This window comes from Halichoeres trimaculatus, unplaced genomic scaffold, assembly GCF_033239565.1.
Source record: "Halichoeres trimaculatus isolate MK-OKI-2021-1 unplaced genomic scaffold, fHalTri1.1 fHalTri1_scaffold_24, whole genome shotgun sequence".
Taxonomy (NCBI): Eukaryota; Metazoa; Chordata; class Actinopteri; order Labriformes; family Labridae; genus Halichoeres; species Halichoeres trimaculatus.
This window is the reverse complement of record NW_027437202.1, coordinates 5,718,085-5,740,539: the sequence shown is the minus strand read 5'-3', so window position 1 is coordinate 5,740,539 and position 22,455 is coordinate 5,718,085. Positions and strand designations below refer to the sequence as shown.

Genomic DNA, 22,455 nt, shown 5'->3' with positions numbered 1-22,455 from the left:
CTCCTCTTGATGATGTCACTGGTGTCCCCTCAGAGCTGCCTTCACAGCTGAACGCAGCACGCACAGGAACGTCTCTCTGTCCTCGGCTCGCTCCGTGGCACAAACCCACGACCGACACGGACCCTCCAGGACGAAGGCGTGGCTCACGTCTGCAGAGAGGCGCCAGTTTTTATGCAACTGTCATGACGGCAGATTCCTGCTGATGATGATGAGTGTGTGAAACTCACAGCGTGTGTGTGTGATCTCCCTCACTGCGAGGCTGGACAGGGCTACAGAGGCAAGGAAGGTGTGTGTGCTTGTGTGGGCCAATGAGAACGGCTTGTGATGGATGTTCCTCCTCGTCAACATCAGGGCGTCGTTGAAGAGGAAGAGGCCCACGTCGGATACATGCTCAAAGGTCCTAACAAAGAAAACACACAGATTTAAAAACTACTCAAATAGGGACTGAAGGTATGAACTGTGATGTGATTTGGGACACACCTGAGAGAGTCTGGGATCTGATCATCAGGACTCCTGAGCAAAGACGCCTCCTGAGTGATTATCAGCTGCCTGTTTCCTTCGTTGAGGTTCTGCTCACACAAACAGGAAGAAGAAACTTTAAAGTCGCCTGAAGCTTTTTTAAAAGTGCATGAAAAGGAGCTCATCCCCTCACCGGACAGCCTTGGATCATCTGCTGCGTTTCCTCCATCAGCCTGTCCCTCTCTGAATTACGCTTCAGCTTCTGTATGAACTCCTTGAATCGCAGGAAGGAGCTGAGGGCGGAGGAGACGTCTGTGTGGTCGGGATGTGCAGGTGGTGTGTGTACAGACAGGGCCTGAAGCAGCGTTGCGTACTCCTGAATCCTCCACGCGGGACACAGCAGCAGCTCCTGCAGACTTCACAAACACACACAAAGAAAGATGCTGATCAAAATCCCAAGTACTTTTTTATTCTGTCATATTTTCATCACTGTGGTCTCATTTTTCTCTGTAAAGTGAAGTGCATCACCTCAACAGATTCAGGACAATATAACTCATTTATGTCTTTATGTGGTGTAACAAAATTTAAAAGCTGGAATTCATTAGAAAAAAAGAGAAGCAAAAAATGAATTTTTCTGATTTTCTGACTTAAAAAAAAATTCTACAAATAAGGTTGGAGTATAAACAACACACTTTTAGGTGCCCTCAAAATGAAAAGTGGACACTGAAATTTTCGGAACAATTAAAACTATGTACAAAACACTTAATTCAAGTCTTGGATCGAAGAAGAGTGACGTATTTTATTTTTTAAAAGCTCTGAACACACAAACTGTTGCTCACTGTTGCAGAGCAGCCTTAAGCTAAAAACATGACACCAGGAAGATGGAAGGCACATTTCAAAGAATTTTTTAAATTTAAATACATGTCATACATTAATCATTCAGGGCTTTTTCAAAGCAGTAAAGAGTGTAAAAATATTTGTTTTTCACAGTATTTAGCTAGAGCAAGTGGTTTATTTTCTGCAGAATTTTAAAAAAGGACGTTGCAGTCTCACAAAATCATCGTTCTTCTTCTACCGGCGTTTTGCAGACGTCACGTGTGATACATTCAGGTACCCTCGTAAATTTGAGAATCTGCCGATAACGCCACTTTAAACAGCTTTTGAATAGGAAAAACAGTTTGTAAATGCCAGGCATTTAAAAATAAGTGTGTTCAGGGCCCTGTGTGTGTGTGTTTTTACCTCAGCATGTGTGTCTGAAGAGTTCGGTCCACTCTCTTCAGGAACGCCCGAAACGAAGGCTTCGTCTCCCTGCACTGAAACAGGAAAACACAACATCTAAAAAAACAGAGCTGAGTTGAATCTGGTGTGTGTGTGTGTGTGTGTGTGTGTGTGTGTGTGTGTGTGTGTGTGAGGCACAAACACACTGACCTTATCGATAGTGTGTAACGCAGTGGTGTAGTTGTTGAAGTAGTTGGTGTACGCTCTTAGCTTTGAGCACAGTTTCACACACACATCCCCGACACACTGCTCTGCACCCCACTGCTGCAGACGAGCTGCTAAATCCACCTGGAACTCCCTGGAGGAAACAAACACACATCTTTACGGCTTCAACCCAAAAGGATGAAGACAGAATCAGAGAGACATGTGTGTGTGTGTGTGAACGTACTGGTTGAGCTCCAGAATCTGTGCGACAGGAGTGAGGATGATGTGGATGTCTGCGAAGCTGAGGATGGCTCTGTTGGAGCTGAGAGCGGCTGTGAGAGGCTCGTGGTACACCTTCAGGAAAAAGAGAAAGAGAAAAGACACAGGGAAGTGAAAAAGGCTGGATTGAAAAGTTATGAGCTTCTGATGAGGGGATGTACCTTCAAAACTGCACCAAGTTTCCCCAGATAAACACATTCGCTGTGGTGCAGCTCTCTAGCAACGGCTCCTCTCCAATCTAACGCCGTCTATGGACAGGAAAAGGAAGAAAACCAGCTGTTAAGACAAAGCTAACTCCTCTTAATCTCTCTGACCAGGCAAATAAAAAGCAGACACACCTGCTGTAGCTCAGGTATGATGCTGAGGCCTTTCTGTCCACTTTTTGTCTCCGTCTCATTCTGCTCACTCCATCTCTTCAGGAAGAAGGCGAGAAACTCTACAGGTCTGCTCTGAAGATGCAAGAGAAGAAGTTAAGAAGCTAATACTTTGATTTGACGGGATGCTCTGCAGCGACTCTCACCTCTTCCTGTATCCTCGCCAGACCCTCCATCAGAGCCTCCTTCAGCTCCTCGCACACACACACCTCCTCCAGGCTGATTTCCTCCCACAGAAAATAACCTATAAACACATAATCCGACTTCTCAGAAGGGTTACAGGACACAGAGTCTGGGGAAGCTGTGTGTGAACCCACCCAGAGCGCGCCCCCTGGCCTGCAGGCCGGCTCGCTGCAGCTGTGACTCAAAGCGGCCTCTCAGCTCCTTCAAAGCCTCCTCCATCCACTGAGCCTGTCTGCACCAGGCCTGCAGGATGCTCTCACACACGTAGAGACCAGACGGGTTGGTGCGTGCGCTGCTGTCGGACCACTCGCTCAAAACTGGAAAATAAAACACACATGAACTCAGAATCTTTGTGGTGACGTTTGGAGAAGCTTGTGCAGGTGCAACTCACTGTTCTGGAAACTCCCTGTAGCAAGACCCATCGGAGCCCGAACCTCCAGACCGGTCAGGGTGGAAAGAGTCTGCATGAGCGCTGCACCAGATGCTGAAGATGAAGAGACGGTGAGACAGATGCAGATTAAAAGTCCTCTTCATGTGAGTCTCTACCTACCTGATGCAGCCAGCGGGGAGAAAACATCAACACCTCCTCCTTCTTCTTTTAAAGCCACCCAGCCGGAGAGCTTTTCCCAGAATTCTCTATGGTCAGGGGTCAGGAGAGTCTTCTGTGATAGGCTACAACCTGTAGGGTTAAAACCAGGTTTAAACTTTTCTCAGACTCTCATTTATCATCAGTTTAAAAAAATCCTCACCCTGAAGCAGGTGGATTTCCTCGGTTCCTCCAGGAGCTAACAGCCCCATCCTCTGAACTCTCTGCCCAGAAATGGCTCTCTCCGCCTGGGTTAACAGAGCTGAGAGTGTCCCCCTGTGGTCATACAGGACCACAACTACTCCAGCTTTTACTCCGCTTAGCAGCAGCTGAAAAAGGGACAGGAGGAACTTTATACATGCTTTGTTTTTTCTGTTAAGTGATTTTACAAATGTTCACCTCATAGGCTGGGAGTCTGTTGGATATCAAGAGGAGGGATGGAGGAGGACAGAGGACGGTGGAGACAGAGCAGGGTGTGAAGGAGGAGAGCGCTCCTGTGGCTTTGTTTGTCCTCTCGCTGAAAAGAGTCACATCGAATTTATCGATTATCTCAGCAAAGACTGGAAGTAGACGAAAAAAAGGATGAGAATTTCTTTGTCACCTGCTCAGAGATGAAACCTGGATTCTCTCCAGACTTTGAGATGCATCGATGGAGGACCAGGAGCTTAACGTCAGACTCGAGCTGGGCCTCCCTCTTTTGTCACCTTCTCTCTTCATATTGCTGCCCCAGACTCTCCTCGTCCTCAAAGATTCTCCTGCAGACAACACATAAATTTAATTTTTCAAAAACAGATACACTCCAGATTCTTCTTCTTTGCCTGACTTACGTTTCTCCTCTGTTAGTTTCTCTCTGATCATCTGCCGGACCCTCCTCTCCTTCCTCCTCTCGTCCTCCTCCTCTGAGCTCTGCTGGTTCAGGGTGCCGTACTGCTCCGCCGCCTCTCGAGGAGTCAACCAGTCCAGCGTGGAGACGCAGGAGACGTAGTGGTTCTTCCATGCTCCTGATTCTTTCTCTGCAGGAGTGTAGGGAAGGAACCAGCCTCTTCGGATGCAGCGGGAGGCCCACAAACAATCCTGTCAGGAAGAAACAGAAACTCTGATTTATCTGGATCAATATTTAAAAACATAAAAATAAGGTCTTCTTCAGGCTTCTCACCTGCTCAGAGAGGACCCTCCAGTGCCAGCTGACTTGAGCAGCAGAGCAAAGATCTCGAGGGGACAGAAACGACATCACATACAAGGACAGGAACCGAGGCAGCACTGCTGTGAAGTCCACATGAGTCACAGGAACTGTCTCGATCAGCAAATCCCTGCAGTACCTGCACAGGTTGTAAGAATTTGAAAGGTTTAAAGTCAGGTATTGGGACAGGAAAAAGTAATCTAAAGGTTTCTTACTTTAGCTGAGACTTGCTGCAGCGTGCGAGCAGAGAGTAGAGGAGCTGCTTCCTCTGCCTGTCAGTCCACAGATCAAACCAGTGCAGCACCAGGTTCATCCTCTCCTCAAATAACTGAGAGAAAAGATACAAAAACAACAAAATTGCACTGTGATGTGAAATGAAAGGGAAAATTTGCCACCCCAGTTTGTTTGCATGCTAAACCACTTGTGGCTGATCTGCTTCAAATCAGCCAGATGAGCTAAATTTAAAAGCATCATTCAGACAAGAGGAAATATTTCATATTGCGTCTGATAGTGATGCATCACTAAGGTACAGTTTTGCTGACATCTAGTGGTTAGATCAGGAGTTTTTAACATCCTTAAAAGTGAATTTGATGCAGCACAGATGGCTCAAACTCTCTGTTCTCACCTGAATGTTATTCTTCTTGTCGTTTAAAGGTGTCCATGTGCTAAAACAGGTTTCAGACCTCACTTTCTGAAGCTGCTGCGGCTCATAATCCGTCCCACTGAGCTGCCACCTCTTCACCGAGTGGAGGCTCGAGTTAAAGCTCATCTCTACAAACTCTACACTTCAAGAAAACTCTACAACTACTCCTGATTTAAATCTAACTCACTGTCAGATTTAGCGCTCGAATGCCTGAAACAGGCTGCTCTGTGCTGCTCCGGTCACCTTAGAGACGTGTCAACAAAGGATGTGCACATTCCTCCACACGGCTCATGAATAAGTTACAGCGTGGGGTGTAAAGAGACAGGAGATCGCCTGCAAAAACAGAGGCGACTCCTGCCTTCCAACTAAAATCTAAACCTTGCTATGATATGTATGTGTTGAGCTTAAAGCCCTTGAAATAGGACCTTCAAACAAACACAAAACGTTACATAACACACAGAGAGGACAGGAAAGAGATTACAGTGAGCTCATTTTGGCTAAATCCCCTCACCCTCTGTCCTTTACTCCCTCCTTTTTTTCAAAAATGTTTCTTTTATTTAAAGACAAAAACAAGAAATTCAGACAACACATTTATTCAGTTGAAAAAAATAAATCACCAAACGCTAAAACACTTAAAATCCCCTCCAGAGAAACACCACAGGGTTATAACAAGAAGAGATAAAATACAGGAGTTTCACTCAAAGCAGCAGCATCAGATGATTATAGAACATCTTTAAACACACAATCTGAATTAAAACATGATATAGGTTTAAAAGATTAAGAACAGACAAGGCAAAAATGATTAAATCAAGAGTTAAGGCATGGATGTGATGTCAACAATCTTCTTCTTCTCCTCCAGCGTCGAACGTGAAGTGCATGTCGTGTGGAAATGTGCAAAAAGATTCAACGCTGAGCAAAGAGTGATCATTCACAGGATTCACAAACTGGCGCAGAGTCAACCGCCGAAGCTGATTTAAAGATTTTTCAATCTTGTTTTAAGCTCTACGCTGAGACACAATGGTAAATATTTCTGTGAGTATGTTTTGATCATTTTAGCTCAGTCTTTAGTTTGTGGTGTTACAGACATTGATCGACTGATGATGATATTTACAGCAAAGTGCAACAATGAGTTTATAAATACACATTTATCGCTTTGGTTAGCTGCAGATCTAAGCCTTTTGGAGGTTAGTGAACTGACTTAAACTTGCTTGTGATGCACTCTATACCAGATCTCATAGATCCTGATTAGACTCTTTATATAACTCTGATAAAAATGTGAGGATCGCTTCTTAAAAGTATGATTAAAGCTATTTCTAGTTAAAAGTAACCTCTGGATTTAACACTCCTAATAGGTTCAGAATAATGCTGTCAGTGCATTTCAGTACATCCCTCATCCCCTGTGCGCAGGGCACGCTGGTGAACACCTTAGCAGCTGCAGCTGCTGCAACACTTCAGAGATACAGCGTCTCAAGATTGCTTCAACTCCACCTCAATCATCGCAGCTCCTCCAGGCGGTGTAAAGAAATAAACATTCAGGTGAGATGTGGCAGAGGAGAGAGGGGGAATCACATGCTGGCTGTCCTCGGGATGTCCTGGGAGTCGGCCAGATTCAGCTTCTGACTGGAGAGGAAGGGGTTAAAGAAAAACTCTGAACAAAAACAAAAACAAGAGGTTTTACTTTTGATTTAAGCCTTCAAAACAAACCGAGGATGAAAAAAGGATACATGGAAGAACTCAGCTCCTCAAGCTGTGAAGAAAAAGAAGAAGAAAATTTTAATTCATCACATTCAAGACTTTAACCTGTAACACGTGCAGCAGGTAGCTACGGATTGAATAACCAGATTAAAACGCCGGAGGAGAATTACCGGCTAAATCCTCACTCGGATGTGGAGCAGTTACACCACATGAATGAACAGCTTTAAGCAAGACGTCATACCATCCGTGAGATTATGAGCACAACTGTGGATCTGTTTTAGCACCATGCAATAGAAAATAAGTGAGAACAAAGCAGGAGAACAATGTGCTCTTACATTAAGGAGTAATTTGTCCATGTTGGTGTCACAGGCCGTCTTCCTCTGGTCCTCTGGCATTTCATCCACCTCACCGTAGAGGTCAAAGTGCAAACGGGCCAGCTTCTCCTGCATCTCTCTTACATGCTCCATCTGGTCTATGGAGCACTCATTGCCTGGAGAACACAAACATAAACAGATGTCATCCCCAAGACAACACATGATGCTTGATCCTCTCTAGAAATAAGTCAGCGAGGGAGCTGATGGAAATTACCAAAAGCTTGTAGTTTCCCTGAGTGGAAGTCATTGAGGAGGCTCAGCAGCCCATTCTCCATCTCCTGCACATCTGAAACATCAGTCAGAAAGGAGTGCTGGATGATGGGGGCAGCCTGACCCTGACCCTGACCCTGGCTCTGGTTTGGGTTCGGATTCGCTTTAGCACCGGTACCCTGTTGGTTCCTGGGTTTGTCTCTGACTCCCCTGCCGAGATCAAAACATTCAAAATACATATTTCAAAACAGTGTCACACACATGCATAGCAAAAATCTAGCAGTTTGATTTATGCAAAATAATATTTGTGATCTGTTTTATAGTTGTAAAATGTTTATCTCCTACCTCCTGCTCTTGTTCTTCTGGCTGGAGTGAGTCCCAGTGGCGTGGCTGTATCCAACATGCCTTCCCCCGGAGGAAGTGCTTGTTTTTCGGCCAGAGCCACCAGTCGGAGCCGCCGTGTTGGTGGATGACCTGGGGCTCTTTCTCTTTAGCTTTCGCTCCTCCATAGCTTCATGTTACGGTGTCTTCTTGTGATCACGATGAGCTGACAGCAGATAAAAACGGTCACGCCTCACTGATCGGCTGTGATCACCTCACTGACGGATGCTGCCTCACCAGGTTGGCGTTAGCCTCCCTGCTAGCTCGCCTGCTAATCTTCAGACTGCACTGACAGATTGTCTGATTAAATAAATAAATAAAAACAAATAAAAGCGGATCAACACATCCAATCACAGCTGCCGCCGGGCCGACCTTATGTCGTCTGTGGCAGAGTCAAATAATCCACACAGCCCGGGCACTTGTTGACACATTCAAAATGCGTATAGCTGGGAAGCTAGCCTTGAAAACTTACAGAATTGTTTTGGTGGGACGTCACGTGACACTCAGTATAGGCCGCATTCCCATTCTCTTCAGTCTCGCTGATACGTGAACTCAAAAACGTCTCAAGTAAAATACTCACAACACTATAAAATCTCTATACGTTATTCATAAGACAAAAACACTGACGTCATATAAGATAAAGATAATTTAAGATAAAAGTGTATTATTATTGTTTAGTAGTCGCCATGGGAGGTTCTCACCTGCAAATTGGAACGCAGCCCAGTACCGCCTTGTATTTCCCAATACTAATAACTTTGTGAACGTTTATTCAGGAAGTGAATACTTTAAAATGCAAAAACAACGTTTTTTATCTTTAGATTTACTTATTAATGCAACGTTAATTTAATAAGGTAGAATTATGGAGCATATCCAAACTATAAATGGGCTTTGAATACTTAAATATCAACAAAACAAGACAGACTTAGGGCTTATTTTAGCGGGTTTAAATCTAAGGAAATGGATTTTTTGGTCCAAAACTTTTAGAACTACTCAATCCAATAAGAGTTTTTCATTTAAAATACACTAAAATGATATTTTATTGCAATTACAAATTCAATACACAAGAGGGCGTTAAGTGAACACCTAATAATGAGCCCCCCTCTCTTCTGCCTGTTAAAAATGAAGTATTTATATCTCATAAACATGCTGCAAAGAGACACTTTGTTCACTTTAATTAACAGGCCGTGCTTTCATGGACACAAACTATATTAAAAATGCAGATTAATTAAATTCCACAACACTAATCAAATCTTAATTAGTGTACAACAAACATTTTTGCAGTGAATGAGCACTGCAGTATGTGCGTTTATCCACGAGAACAGATGATTTACTCAGTTTAACTCACAGAGGAAGGAAAAATGTCACTAATTATCAGTGTTTATATGTGTAATCTTCTGCCTTGTTGCAGTAGGTTGAGCAATTTTCCCTTTAAACACACGTTTCTCTATGTGGTGATTAAATAAACAGAATTAAGAAGAGACAAATAAATCAGGACTTAGAAATAAATTAAATTATTAGAGATAGTCATGGGTTTTTAAAGCATACTGAGTTTTTTTTTAATTGAGTTCCAACAAATAATTCAGAAACTGGCTTTTTCGAGTGTTATATTAATTGATCTCTTCATTATATAAAAAAAAAATTAGACAAACAATTTAAATTGTACTCCAGGTCTTTGTAAAGTTCCCTTAGAAGAAGCATCTTATAAATAATGCACATAAATATAAAGTGTAGCCAAAAAAAGAGAGTTTTCATTGCTACAACTGCAGTATTTTAATTTATTATTGTTTTAAATTCTATAATCCTGTCTGGCACTGTTTTTAGGACAGTACAACGATGACTAAATTAAAAAAACAAATATCCCAGACTTGTTGAAAAAGCGCCAAACTTTCCACAAATCTACCTGCTGTGAAAAATGCAGCGATGATTTTCACTTTCCCTCCCTCCTCCCTTTTTTCTGTCTGAGTGTGTGTGAGTGTGTATTGTGCTGTGTGACAGTGGCTGAGTGAGGTGAACCAGGATAAAATGTTACAGATGAACACATTTAGACCGTCGCATCCGCACAGCCATTAACTTACACACACATAGAGCGAAACACACACACACACATATCTCATCTGTAATTGCTGTGTAGGTGCTGTTTGGAGAGCAGGCTGCTAGTTACAGCCAGTTGATTCTTTCCTCATGCGCGCTGCTGCTTGAATTATGCATCGGATTGTTACTGAACGTGTTTAATTACACACCTGGTTTGGTGCTAATTCTAAGTTAGCTGTGAGGCTTTTTTTTCAGACTCTGTTTCACAAAAAAATCTGTTAAATAATAATAAATAAATCTGATGAAGTTACATTTTTACGTCTTTCTCTCCGTGGATTGACATGTGAAGGCCACACCATTCATTCACATTGATACTCAGATCGATTGGGAATTAGGGGAGAGCAGAAGTGTGTTTTTGTTTGGCAGCTGTGACCCTGAACAAGGCGTGTTTTCATACATTCACCTACTTATGACACACACAATGGTACAATTAGAAATGATAGCATTAGATGGATATCTTTCTCCGCCTGCTGTATGAATGACTCATTTCTCAGTCTTGTCCTTGTGCTCTGTTTGTCTTCTGTGCAAGGTGAAGGAGATAAACATGTGATAGAGATAAACGGGGGCATTCACCATAAAACAATTATGGGAAATCAGTATTTGCTCAACGATGAGGATATCATTTAAACTCTGAGAAAGGAGCTTTAAATTAACCCTGATGGCCCTGTATGATCGCTCTTATAGTCTAATTATTCATGAAATCACTGTGTGTGGTTGATATTTCAAGTTTAAAACACATAATTTTATTACATTTAAATAAAATAAGCATTTAAATATTGCCAGATTTTCTGTTAGAATAGATAAATAATGACTTGTGTTCAAAAAAAAAGTCTTAGAGTGCTCAACCAATCAGGAATGTTTAGTACTCTAAGGCCCGCCCCCGAGGTGCCTGTGCAACATCTGAACCAGGAACTTTATACTACTTTTATATAGACATATTGGGACCCTTGTTAATTTAAGTGTGTTTTTTAACAGTAAAAGAAGTTAAATCTGAATTAAACATCCAAAAGGAAGGATTAGAAAAGTTTTTAGAGCTAAAAATAAAGAATATTTAGATTAAATGTGCTGAATTTTAGAACTCAAGTTTGGATTTTTTTCTCAGACTCATCTGTTGTCTCACTCTGCATCTCTTCCTAACTTCCTCTCATTCATCCCCCTCTCCCACTTGCCTCCTCCTGTCCTCCTCTCTCCACTCTGTAGAGGGTCCAAGTGACATTTGGCTGTCCTCTGCCTCGAGGGGGTCCAGGAGATGCAGACGTTTTTGGCAGGCGGGCACAGGGACGCCTAGGGGTCCTGACGGGGACTCCTGGACCGGGAAGAGAAAAAGAAAGTACACATCATAAAACGCACCCGCAGTCAGAAACACACATTCGCTCTCGGGGTGCACATGCATAAGCAAACAATCGCACAAACAGAGGAGAGCTCACACAGGCACACACACACTGACACTTGTAAATGTGTGCGCACAAACACTCACACACCTCACAATCAAACACACGTAATGAAGACACAGCGGACGGTAAATGTGAGAAGGCGAGGGAAGCGGCCCCCACGGAGGAGTCTGGAAAACAGGGAGTAAAGTGGGATTTCATTTGAAAGAGATGAACTCCCCAGCTTCAGTGTGAGCAAGCTGGCTTTGTTTCCCATTCTCTGCACTATCACAACTTTATTTATCATCCTGTTTCAGAGTCGGTGAGGCCTGGGACTGATTCCTGAATCGATTCTGAGGAGGACATCAAATCAAATAAAATAAGTGTCTGATTTGTGGAAATCACCAAACTGATGGCCAGACGAGTGATAGCTTTTAGTTAAACTGTGAGTAAAAGCGCATGCGCAGTCAGAGCATCAGGGAAGTATCAGTGAGAAACTGAGGAAGTAGTTCAATAAGTTTGCTTAAACTTCCTGTTTCCTTAAAGTTGAGTGTTAACATCCTCCTCTTCACAGAAAACACTCTCTGGTCACAGCAATGAGGAGAGGAGTGTGTGTGTGGATGCTAATTGCGGGGTGCCGGAGCCGCTCCTCGCTGCACTGCCCCGCTGTTTTGGCTCGGCTGTAATTACCTGGTCGCCGCAGATGTTTTCACGCCATTGTTGTCCAACCAGACAGAGAGGGAAAGGGATGGAGGGATGGAGAGATGGACGGAGAGGTGGAGTGCGGGGTGCACAAAGAGCCATGGGCGGATTTTCGCTCCCAGCTGCAAAAACTTCTGCAAAGAAAAAAAACAACCAGACGTTATTTTTTTTCCTCTCTATCTTTTTATCTATTCTTTTATTCATCTCTTTCAATCCATTATCAAAGCAGCCCTTTTATATTTGCACCTTGAGTGTTGATAGGTGATAATAATTCTTTGCGTTTGCATGTGTGTGTGTGTGTGTGTGTGTGTGAGTAGCCATCCCACTGAGGCAGAACAAAGTAGCGTAATAACTCAGACACTGAGCTGACCCTCTCTGCTGCTCTCAAGTACACTTAATGGAGGTGTGTGTGTGTGTGTTGTATTTGAATATGACTGCTAGCACACACCCATGTGTGTGTGTGTGTGTGTGTTGAAATAGCTGATCCCTCCAGGGGTGAATTGTTATGGATGCTGTTCTGTTGAAATTACTGTTATTTGTTTCCTTTAAAACAAGCTAATTGCAGCGTAGCCGATTGCTGCGTCTGTCTGTTTGTGCGAGTGTGTGCAGCGGGTTGTTTGCCTCCTTGTTTATTGTTTGTTTGTGTCGCGCTGCAGACCCCTCCAGTTTCTTTAGCATGGACACATTTTCACGCAGGCGTTAAAACTCACTCTGCTGCAGCTGGCGGGACTCAATTTGACTTTTTTTTTTTTTTTTTCAGCCGAGCAGCTCGATGGAAGAGGAGAGGAAATTATCTGCAGGGAGGTTTGAGTCAAACAAGGAAGCAGGACTTTTGTTTTTGTGCAAATGTCAAAGCGTGCCAAACAGATGCAGAGTGTTTGTGAATTTGTGAGCGTGTTTGAACGCAGCTCAGAAAGAGAGGAAGGCAGGAGGAAGAGATCCTGCGCTGGTGTTGAGTGGGTTAAGTGTGTTAAGTGGGACATCTCAGACAGACAGGCCCTCGTGTCTGCCAGGCAGGTGAGCTCTTTATCTGTTCCTCTCCCTCACACACACACACACACACACACACACACACACACACACACACCTCTGCCAGCTCCTTCACGTCCCCCCGTGCCAGGTACGTCTACGTCCCGTCTTTGTGTGCGAATGAAAGCGAGGCAGATCTGACGAGGAAGACAACACACACACACACACACGAGAGCGCTGCATTCTCACGGGGGGAAGAGGAGGGACGAGAGGAGGAAAGGGAGAAGAAGAGGTGGCCTCGCCTTCCCTCTCATCCCTCAATCCAACACTTCTCCTCCTTTCGTTCGGTTCCACTCATTCGTCAGTTCTTTCCCTCCGTTTTGTTGCCGTTCCATGTGCTGCCGCTCTGTCCGTCCGTCTCTCCCTCCTCTTCTTCTCTCCTTCCTTTCTTTGCGCTCCATCCCTTTTCTTTTTCCCCCATCGCACCGCTCCCTTTCTTTCCCATCCCATCCTCTTCTCTTTCCTCTTCGCCTCGTTCCGGTTTCCAAGTGCTTGGACGGGGAGGCTCGCTGCTCCGGTCACTGCTCAGGGAGTAAAAGTAGGCTCACAAACACACTCGGAAGAACACAGACACACACTTCAACAAACGAAACGCGGGCCCTTTCTCTTGCTCCAATTTCAATTGTGTCTTGTTTGCTACCTGCATATGTCTCTACCTTCTCCAGATCCCAGAGCTTATCTGCGCACGCAGCCTAGAAAGCATTATGAGAACTGGTCTGACATCATACGTATCCAAACACCAAGCGCTCAGAGATAAGCCTCCTGCTCCTATCTCAATCAGTTACTCAGCAGTCCGGGCCAAGCAAAGTTCAGCACAACAGGACCAAACTCAAAACCAGCAGGAGAGAGCGACAAGCGTGCTATTATTCTGTCTGCAAACCAGGAAAGTTAGAGCGGCCTCCAGGAAAAATATCACGATATCCCCGTCTTCCTGGAAGCAAACGTGCGCTGATAAAGGTCAGGACTTAACGTGCAACAAGTGCAGCCACAGTTTCAGGAAATAAAAAAGCTTAGAGATCAAAAAGATTTGCAAAAACTATGAAACACATCCACAATCTTCTGTTTTCATCACCGCCATCGTTGCATATTGATTACGCCGCCGCTCTCCAGGCGCTCGCTGACCTTTCACATGAGGTGCTCGTTCTTCAAGACTTCAAGAGGTGAGACTGATTGATGTCTAATCTTTGATACCCTCTGAAGATGTGTGTGCATGTGTGTGTACATGTGTGTGTGTGTGTGTTGCTTAGGACCTCCCATAGTTAAGGAACCAAAGGTCCTCAGGGTATTAGAGCAGGAGATCAGGGAGTCACACACACACACACTGCTGCACCTCGTGGTGAGTTCAGTGGCAGGGCGTGGTGGGAGTAGTCGTTTGAACCTGCAGATCTTAAAGATCACACTCAGACTCCCACACACACACACACACACACACACACACACACAGATTAATGCTAAGAGAAGGAAGCAGATGAGCTTTTTTTAGCCTCACAGGGAGTTCAGGATGCAACCGGCAAAAAGAGGAGGGAAGAAACAAAAGTGGATGCAGGTGAGGAGGGTGACACAGGAGGAAAGGAAACGTGAAAAAGAAAAAGGAGGAGAAAGGAAAGGAGGACAGATTTATGTAGATGTGTGGAGATGAAGAAAGAGGAGATGAAGGAGAAAAGGGAGTCTTTAATGTGCGTGGGTCTTGTAAGGTCAGATGGGGGCTGGGGAGGGGGGGAAAGGTTACAGGAAAGGTTAGCATTATTTATTTAATCACTGATCCACCAGACGCTGCACACACACACTCACACTTATCTCCCACTCATGTTTTTTGTCATACACACATGAGCAGAAGAGCTTAATCTTCTGTCGTTGTCAAAAAAACAGAAGATCAAGGAGGAAGCTCTTCACACAAGTCGAAATGTGAAACTTTGAGATTTAAATTTCACACAATCAATTGGAAAAATGTTACTGCACAAACTTGTCAGCGTCAACTCTGTGGAACAATACAGAAGCTTGAAGTAACACAACTGCATTTTGTGAACTTTCCAAGGTATTTTTGGCCCGATTCCCCGTTGGATATCTAACCTAACCTGGTGCTGACACGAGCGCCAGGTTTCCTGGAACGCGTAAAGAGGCTCAGGAAGACTAAAGAGAATAGCAGAGTGGTGCATCGCCCGCGCATGCAAAAGAACACTCATGAAAAATGGACGACTTTGGAATAGTCAATGTAATTAATGTTAGCGTTGAAACAAAACGTCCACCCCTGCTGTCACACGGCTTGTTCCACACACACACATGCACACATATACACACATGTCTTATCCAGGATGATGGGAGGATGAAAGTGTCACACTCGTTTTTTTTCCCCCTGCCTTTTTTTGTGGCGGAGATCGCCCCGAGGCGAGGTTTAACAGAGGGAAAGATGGAGAGAGGAAGTGAAGGATGGAAAAAAAAGAAAAAGGAGGTGTCTCAGTGACAATGCCAGCCCCCACGCTCTGCTCCAGGCAGAGGAAGCTTTGCTCGTGCTAGGGGTGCGACCTTGGTGGTCATATAGGGGGGAGTAGGTGCAGAGACTCAAGGAGGGAGCCGTCTAATCCTTGGTTAGTCTCTGCGTCTTCTCCCTCTCACACACACTCGCCGTCTGGGCTGCATATGTGCTCCTTCACCCCGATCTCCTGGCATGGGCTGAGGCCAGTGCCCCCGCCACCTTACCCAGGGCAAGGGCTGCATATGTTGGGAAGGTGGGCGCTGCAGAGGGGGGGAGCTGGGCGGCAGATGGCCGGGCCTGAAGGCCTCCGCTGGTGTGGCCGGTGGTGAGTGTGCATGCATGTGGTGGGGGTGGGAGGGGAGTGTGTGTGTTTGTGTGTGTGTATGTGTGTAGGTTTTCTGCTTGGAAGGATGGATGGAGGGGCACCAGTGCAGAAGAACTTCTTCTGGTCACGGCGAGAGAAAAGAGGAAAAGGGGAGAAGAGATGGAAAAAGGGAGAGCGTGGTTTGCTGTGACAAAGGCAGAATAAAACTACATTACCCATAAACCCATGTCTCTATGTTAGTTGGTGTCTGTATAAGGCCTCCAGCACCCTGTCTCCTCTCTGCCCTCCAAGGAAAGCAGAAAGGAGACTTCCACGCCACCCCCCTCCCACATGGGACACCGAAGATATCATTTTTGCCCTTCACCGCTCCCACAATCCTTTGCTTCTGCTCCATTACAGACGAGGAGAGTGTCCCGAAGACGCTCGCAGGTATGACACAGCTGCCACGCTCTGAATCCCACACACACACACACACACACACCTTGCAGGTATGGGCCAGTTGCCATGCTCTAGATAATTGGCTGTTGAGGGTGCAGCTTGTTAGCCTGCCACAGCTGACACACACTTAAACACATACACACACCAGCCAAGAAGTGAACGGAGACATCCAAGACTCCACAACTGACTCAATCATCTTTCTTTCTTTAACTTCACACACATTCGATCTCTTTCCCCCTCACACTCCTCTTTGTTTTTTCCATCTTTATCACGCCTACGTCACCCTCGGACAGATGGGTCGGCCTGCTGCTCCTGATGTTTCTATTAAAATGACATTACCAACCATAAAAACTTGCGCTGGATCGTCCAGCAGCCCATTCATAACCATTTAGTCTGCACCTGTTTGGTAGAAAGGTGTGTGTGCATCGATTTTGTGTGTGTGTGTGTGATTGGGATGCATCAGAAGGAGGCGACTTTAATGTCCTCACACACACATGTGCACGCACCCTGCAGATTCCCGGAAGGTCATCCCGTCGGAGGATGTCTGTTTGAGGTAAGGACCTCTGTCGCAAGCTGCTGGAGGCCTGTTCCCTCAGAAGTGTGTGTGTGTGTGTGTGACTTAAACTGATGTGTGTTTGCTCTTGTGATTATTTCCTACATTTTTTTGTGCATCAAATGAGTAAAAGCTGCACATTTCTGTTGTAAATTCATGCATTTGCAGCTAAAATTGCACACACTCATGCAGAATCCCGTCTTTTCCAAGTGTGCTCATGCAAAAGTGTGTGTGCCTGCGTGTGTGTGTGTAAATGAAGCGCCACAGGCTGTGGTTTTCCATGCCTCCTGGTAATGGATACTAATGGCCCTGGGCAGGCCTCCATGGAGCAGGGGGGGTACATTTTGTCTGTTTGACCCTGTCCTGCTGCCCTCACCCTGGGAGGGGAGGGCCTGAGGAGTGGGAGGCCCTGTGGGGGTCTGGGTCACCATCAGCATGCATAACGCTCAACAAAAACACACACTGTTCGCCATGCAAGTGACAGCGAAGGCCAGCAGGAAGAGGAAAAATGCAGGGATGGAGGAATATGACGGCGAAAGGAAGCACGCATGAAAAGACGTGTTTATCTTTTTATCTAAAGAACAAAAAAGTGACAGAATCAGAAGAAAGAAGTGTCGCATTTTCGTTTTTTTTTTTACGTTTCCATGAGCTCAACTTCTGCAGACATTCAGCGACATTCAACAAAAGCCCGACGCCACTTTTTTCTAAAACCAAACCACTTCTAACTCCATCAATACCAGCGAGCGTGACACTGGTGCAGACGCGCTGAAAAACAGGTTATTCTCTCAGATATTGCCGCTGCATGCTTTTTTTTAAAGTGCCCACTTATTTCACTAGTGTGTTTTCTGTGGAAGCCTCTCAAAAGGCCTAAAGCCTTTCGCAGATGAATGCCACAAAGGGCTTTCAAGGTGCTGGATGTGTCATGTGTAAATTGTCTCATGAAACTTCAAGCTTTATGTGTCGATGGAGGGCCAATTAGCTGCGCGTGAATGCATCTCAAGGACTGCGTTTTTACATTTCAGGTTATTAAGATGTTTTTAATGCCTCAGGTTGCAGAGAGGAGGATGCAAAGGGAAACATCTCTAACTGTTAACATGGAAGTTTTCCCTCCTTCTAAGGGAGTGGTTCAGGTAAACAGGGCTCTCAGGGGAGAAATGACCTTTGGGTTCACAGTCAGGGGGACGCAGGAGCCAAGAAGAGAAAAATCAGACTCCTCCATGTCAGCATCCATCATATTTTTTGGTATCTGGTGTTGTTTCTCTTGTAAATTTTGGCTCGATCTTTGAGCCACAGCAGGGACATGTGTGTATGTGTGTCTCACTCATCAGTGCATCTATATTCAGATCGATGTCTCCTCTCCACAGGCCTCTGCTTATAAGTCCGACTCTCCTCAGCGTGCCACAGTCAGCCCAGAACAAAAGTCACAGATTTCCTGTTCTCACTCCCTCGTGTCTCATCTCCCTAAGGAACTTTTTCTTCTTATTCCTCCTTCTTCACTCCCCCCCCTTTCTATCTCTGCGCGCCACCGTCTCCCAGCGTGGCGGGCAGACATCAGGAGCCCCGGGGAAGTGCTTCGCTGTGGGAAGGAGCCTTGGCTTTAAGTGGCTCTAAGTGGCTCTCGCTGTTTGTCTCTTTAGTTGTTTATTTTCTCCTTCCCTCACCCCGGGCAGGGAGGAAAGAGGGACACTTAGCATCGGGGAAAAACACAGCGTGGCCAGGCAGGGAGGTTTAATACTGCTCAGTAGCCTGCAGAGACTACATGTGAGGCAGGCACAGAGACACAAAGTGCAAGTGTGTGTTTGAGCAGCAAGTTTGCTGTGTGTGTCGTTTTATCATTAGAAATTTTATAAAGATGGCAAAGCTTGTGCATATTCAGTACGAGCCTGAGTGTGTGTGTGTGTGTGTTTGTATTGACAGAAGCAAAAGGTCCAGGTATGACCTTCTAAGATGACATTATTTGCCATTGATCCGCCTCGGTTTCATGTTTTGTCTCGCTGGGACTTCAGCACCAACAGTCGCCCTCCATTGTTCTGTTTTTAAAGACAAACAGCTACTTAACGTCCCCTCATGGAAAACTGTTGTGTTTTTGGTCAATGCCTCAAATCAGGGCTGAAAATTTAAACATGACACAGCTGAAAGGCCAAAGGCTTTGTTTGAACACCGCCTGAAAAACAGACGATGGACGTGTGCGGCTCAAACAGTGAGACTGAACATGAGCATGACTTAATGTCAGCAGCGTTCAACGGCTAACATGTTTGATTCTGTTGTGAAAATGGACATTTCTGGAGGCTCACAAAGCAGGAGTATGACTTTACAACATGATTTAAAAAGCTTTACAGGGTGAGACATGTCTGCAAACAGCGCCTCAAAACAGCTACTGTAGGGTTCACTGTCTCTGTCCATGGTGCTGATTTCCTCTCCTCACAGGCAGGTCTGGATAATAGCTTCACTTGCAGTAAAAACAGAGTGTTTCTATCAAAATTGAACTAAAACTACAGGAAGAGAAGACTGTGATGGATTCTCAAGAAGTGAAAGCAGATTTTCTCTCAGATAGTTTGGAAACTGATGCCTGAATAATTTGTCTAAACTCGCCTCCCCAACCTCACACACCCAGTCCCCTCTTGTGGTTTTGACTCCAACTCCTCTGTTTGTTGGCGCGAGTGTGTGTTGTTCAAAGATGAAGTCAAACACAGCTTTAATTCCTCTAAGTGGTGTGCAAGCATGAGAGGTGAATCCATGCGAAACGCCGGCGAGCATGTGTTTAAAAAATGTGTTTGTGTGTGTTTCCAAGAACCTGAGCGAGTGCATCTTAGTGTGTAATGCGTGCGAGGCCGGGCAGATGTACGGAGGGAAAAATTAGCGCTCTCTTAAATGCTCAGCGCACACACACACACACACACACACACACACACTTCACAAATGAACACTTCCACTTCATAATGAGGATTACCTGCATGGCCTCACATTGCACTTCCTCGTAAACACACACACACACTTGTTCTGTTGCTCATCTGTCCTTGTTCCATCCTCCCCCTATCACTCTTTCTTGTTCTCATCCTTCTCTTCTTTCCACACACACACACACACACTCACACACACCCCTCTAGTGTCCTAGCTGTATCAACTTGAGCAGCAAATGAACACAATTAGCCACGGCTCCGCAAACACACACTGGGGTATTGTTTTGCTCACACTCACTCAGACCTTAATCTGGTGCTCCGTAGGGACCTTATGTGTGTGTGTGTGTGTGACGGTGCAAAAGAGTGTGTGTGTGTGTGTGTGAAGGCAGTCGAGGGGAAGTGTTGCAGAGCCCAGCTGACAGAAGGGGCTTCCAGGCCTTTTTTTTTCCCCCTCAGAGGTTTTCACGACGATGCTCAACTCCTCGCCTTAGCCCTTGCACACACACACACACACACACATGCACACACACTTTTTCAGCTTGGATGCATTTCAAACACGCACACACACAGCGACAGCCTTCGGTCAGAGCCAGATGTTACGGGGTGAACAAAGGCATTGAGTCACAAGTTACAGTTCTCAACAGCAGGTTGAGCCTCAGGTCATTATTAGCACACACACACACACACACACGCACAAAGTCATACACACACGGCTTCACACTGCACTGACTGTGCTTTGTCTTCCCCTTGAGCTAGTGTGTGTGCTGCCCGCCTAATTAGACAGCAGGTATCTGCCTGACAAGATTTCTTGCAAGAACACCTACACAAGTGGGCGCCTAATGACTGCACTTTAAGATGCCTCGCAGGCCTCTGCAGAGGCGGCGGGCGCCGTCACATGATGCGACTCGGTGGCTGCAGGCCAGGCGCCGCGGTCACACCAGCAGCCTGTGGCACGGAGCATCAACGCTGAGAGCCTCAGTCTCCAGTTTCAATCTGGGATGGTTGAGGAGCTGTTTTTAAGTCTGGTGGACGCCCTGTCCTGCAATCCAGACACAACTGATCTCAATCTCAAACATACAAACTCCTGAAATAAACACTTCTAACAAAGACTTCTGTTTTTTTAAACCCAAAAAAATAAGAGACTGAGCATCGCAGACTAGAAGAAGAGAAAGATCCGGACTGAACGAGAGATGAGACTACACTTGACTTGGCAGGAAAAGGTGAGAACGCCGCGAAAGGCTAAACATGAAAAAACGAGCGCGAGAAGGTCAGCCAGCAGCTCAAATGGAAGACATTTACAGCTCTAACAAGACCGTATGCACACACACACACACACACATAACCACACACACACACACACACACACACACACACAAATATAAATACATCTGAGCCAATGTCTTTGCCTGAATAATTGCACGAGCGAGCACATCTGGTGCACTTTGAGATCGAGTTCTGGCTCGGCGCAGCGATGGTAATGACAGTGTGTGTGTGTGTGTGTATGTGTGTCCACTCCAAATGCCACTATGGTGCTTCACAGGGTTCAGCTCCTCTCATTGTCACTCACAGGAGAAAGACCACATGGAAAATAAAAGGTTTTCATCCAAAGCGGAGCATAAGAAGATCAAATTTCGGAATTTAAGATAACAGGGTGCAAATAAAGTTTTATAAAGTCATTTTCTTGTGAGCGTGTGTGCACATCGTGTCACCTCCCCCTCCTCTTCTTCTGCTGGATTTGTTTGTGCAAATTGGCGCACACTCATTTGCATATGTCCGTTCTGTGCGTACAACTTCACATTGTTTTGAATGGGGGAAAAATGCTAATGCTTCCCGTGTGGAGGGGAACATGTGTGTGTTTGTGTGCGAGGGGCCTGGTAATAATAGCACAAGGTGAGGGTGACAGAGGTGAGAGCATGTGTCGCATTAATACTCACCGTGACTATTAAAGCTATTTGCATCAGTCCATATGCTGCGGCGAGCGCTGCCCTTTCCTGCAGTAATGTATGTTCTAACTGCGCGTTTCGCTGGATGGGAACAGTGAGGAGTGTAAAACATGTGATTAGCTGGGAGAAACTCCCAGAGTGCTCCTGGGTGCTGGTGTGTGGGGAGGGTGCTAACGCTGCAGCAGTGACCTCCATGTTAAGTGGAGATTAGGCTGTTTTTAATCAGGGTAAATAATGTTTTCTGCTTTTGGAAAGTGTGTGAAGAAGACGACCACACACACACTCTTTGAGCTCTTTCTGCACAGTCATGGGAGGAAAAACTCCTCCTACTTTAGAGCTTCTGAGATCTTCTCCTTGTAGCAGAAAAACCGCTGGAAGTTGGACCATGACAGCCCTTTGACAGCTTCACAAGGAGGAGTCAGTGATGCTCAATAAAATAGACAAATTTGAGATCTTAGTGTCAGATTTGCGATCAAAGTGCATGCTACTTAAACTGATCACGTCTTAATCTCACTTCCTCCCTTCCATCCTTCTCTGTTTCGCTTAATTCTTCTATTCCTCCTTTAAAACTCCTCTGCTGCCTCCAATTAAACATGTGGGCGTTTTTTCCCCCTCTGATTAGTATCTTGCTTGTTCACTCACAGCCTCATTACTACACGTCCTGTTAGTAAAAGCCTTAACGCTGCTAACGAGACGTCTAATCAGACCGGTTTTAGCCACAAAGGGCTAATTGCAGCTGTTGCTTCTCGGAAAAAAAAATCTGTTTGGATTGGTGGGTAATTTTAAAACACACACTCACACACTCACACACTCACACACTCACACACACATGCAGGATGGAGATA

At 45.4% G+C, this 22,455-nt stretch overlaps 2 protein-coding genes and 1 long non-coding RNA gene across 3 annotated transcripts in view; all 3 read right to left on the bottom strand.

Moving 5' to 3' along the window:
* Positions 1–15: 15 nt before the first annotated feature.
* On the bottom strand, positions 16–5,252 carry ect2l (epithelial cell transforming 2 like). Its single transcript, XM_074664991.1, has 19 exons — positions 5,172–5,252; positions 4,699–4,811; positions 4,460–4,622; positions 4,100–4,377; positions 4,008–4,058; positions 3,467–3,579; positions 3,268–3,396; positions 3,109–3,201; positions 2,852–3,034; positions 2,681–2,778; positions 2,499–2,609; positions 2,322–2,408; positions 2,126–2,235; positions 1,888–2,035; positions 1,699–1,772; positions 653–875; positions 481–569; positions 228–400; positions 16–149 (listed from the first exon to the last, which is right to left on the bottom strand). Exons 1-19 carry the CDS (start codon positions 5,250–5,252, stop codon positions 16–18), a joined length of 2,451 nt encoding a protein of 816 aa, XP_074521092.1.
* Positions 5,253–5,763: 511 nt separating this feature from the next.
* On the bottom strand, positions 5,764–8,292 carry ccdc28a (coiled-coil domain containing 28A). Its single transcript, XM_074664641.1, has 5 exons — positions 7,751–8,292; positions 7,410–7,615; positions 7,157–7,311; positions 6,851–6,873; positions 5,764–6,746 (listed from the first exon to the last, which is right to left on the bottom strand). Exons 1-5 carry the CDS (start codon positions 7,912–7,914, stop codon positions 6,692–6,694), a joined length of 603 nt encoding a protein of 200 aa, XP_074520742.1. The 5' UTR covers positions 7,915–8,292; the 3' UTR covers positions 5,764–6,691.
* A 2,760-nt stretch (positions 8,293–11,052) lies between these two features.
* Positions 11,053–22,455, bottom strand: part of LOC141786157 (uncharacterized) — a 64,639-nt gene continuing 53,236 nt past the window's right edge. Inside the window, exons 2-3 of the long non-coding RNA XR_012597635.1 lie at positions 11,938–12,083; positions 11,053–11,183 (exon numbers count right to left, since the gene is read on the bottom strand). This is a non-coding gene — a long non-coding RNA (uncharacterized LOC141786157). The remainder of the gene's footprint in view (positions 11,184–11,937; positions 12,084–22,455) is intronic.

What these genes read in the sequence shown, in the direction of transcription:
- ccdc28a (XM_074664641.1), bottom strand. Translation starts at nt 7,914, where the DNA reads ATGGAGGAGCGAAAGCTAAAGAGAAAGAGCCCCAGGTCATCCACCAAC. An exon ending in AGGGAAACTACAAGCTTTTG is followed by an intron (nt 7,312 to 7,409) that starts GTAATTTCCATC and finishes TGTGTTCTCCAG; the next exon opens with GCAATGAGTGCTCCATAGAC. An exon ending in GAGGAGCTGAGTTCTTCCAT is followed by an intron (nt 6,747 to 6,850) that starts GTATCCTTTTTT and finishes CTTCCTCTCCAG; the next exon opens with TCAGAAGCTGAATCTGGCCG.
- ect2l (XM_074664991.1), bottom strand. Translation starts at nt 5,252, where the DNA reads ATGAGCTTTAACTCGAGCCTCCACTCGGTGAAGAGGTGGCAGCTCAGT. An exon ending in AACTTGGTGCAGTTTTGAAG is followed by an intron (nt 2,236 to 2,321) that starts GTACATCCCCTC and finishes TTTTTCCTGAAG; the next exon opens with GTGTACCACGAGCCTCTCAC. An exon ending in CAGATCCCAGACTCTCTCAG is followed by an intron (nt 401 to 480) that starts GTGTGTCCCAAA and finishes TTTCTTTGTTAG; the next exon opens with GACCTTTGAGCATGTATCCG.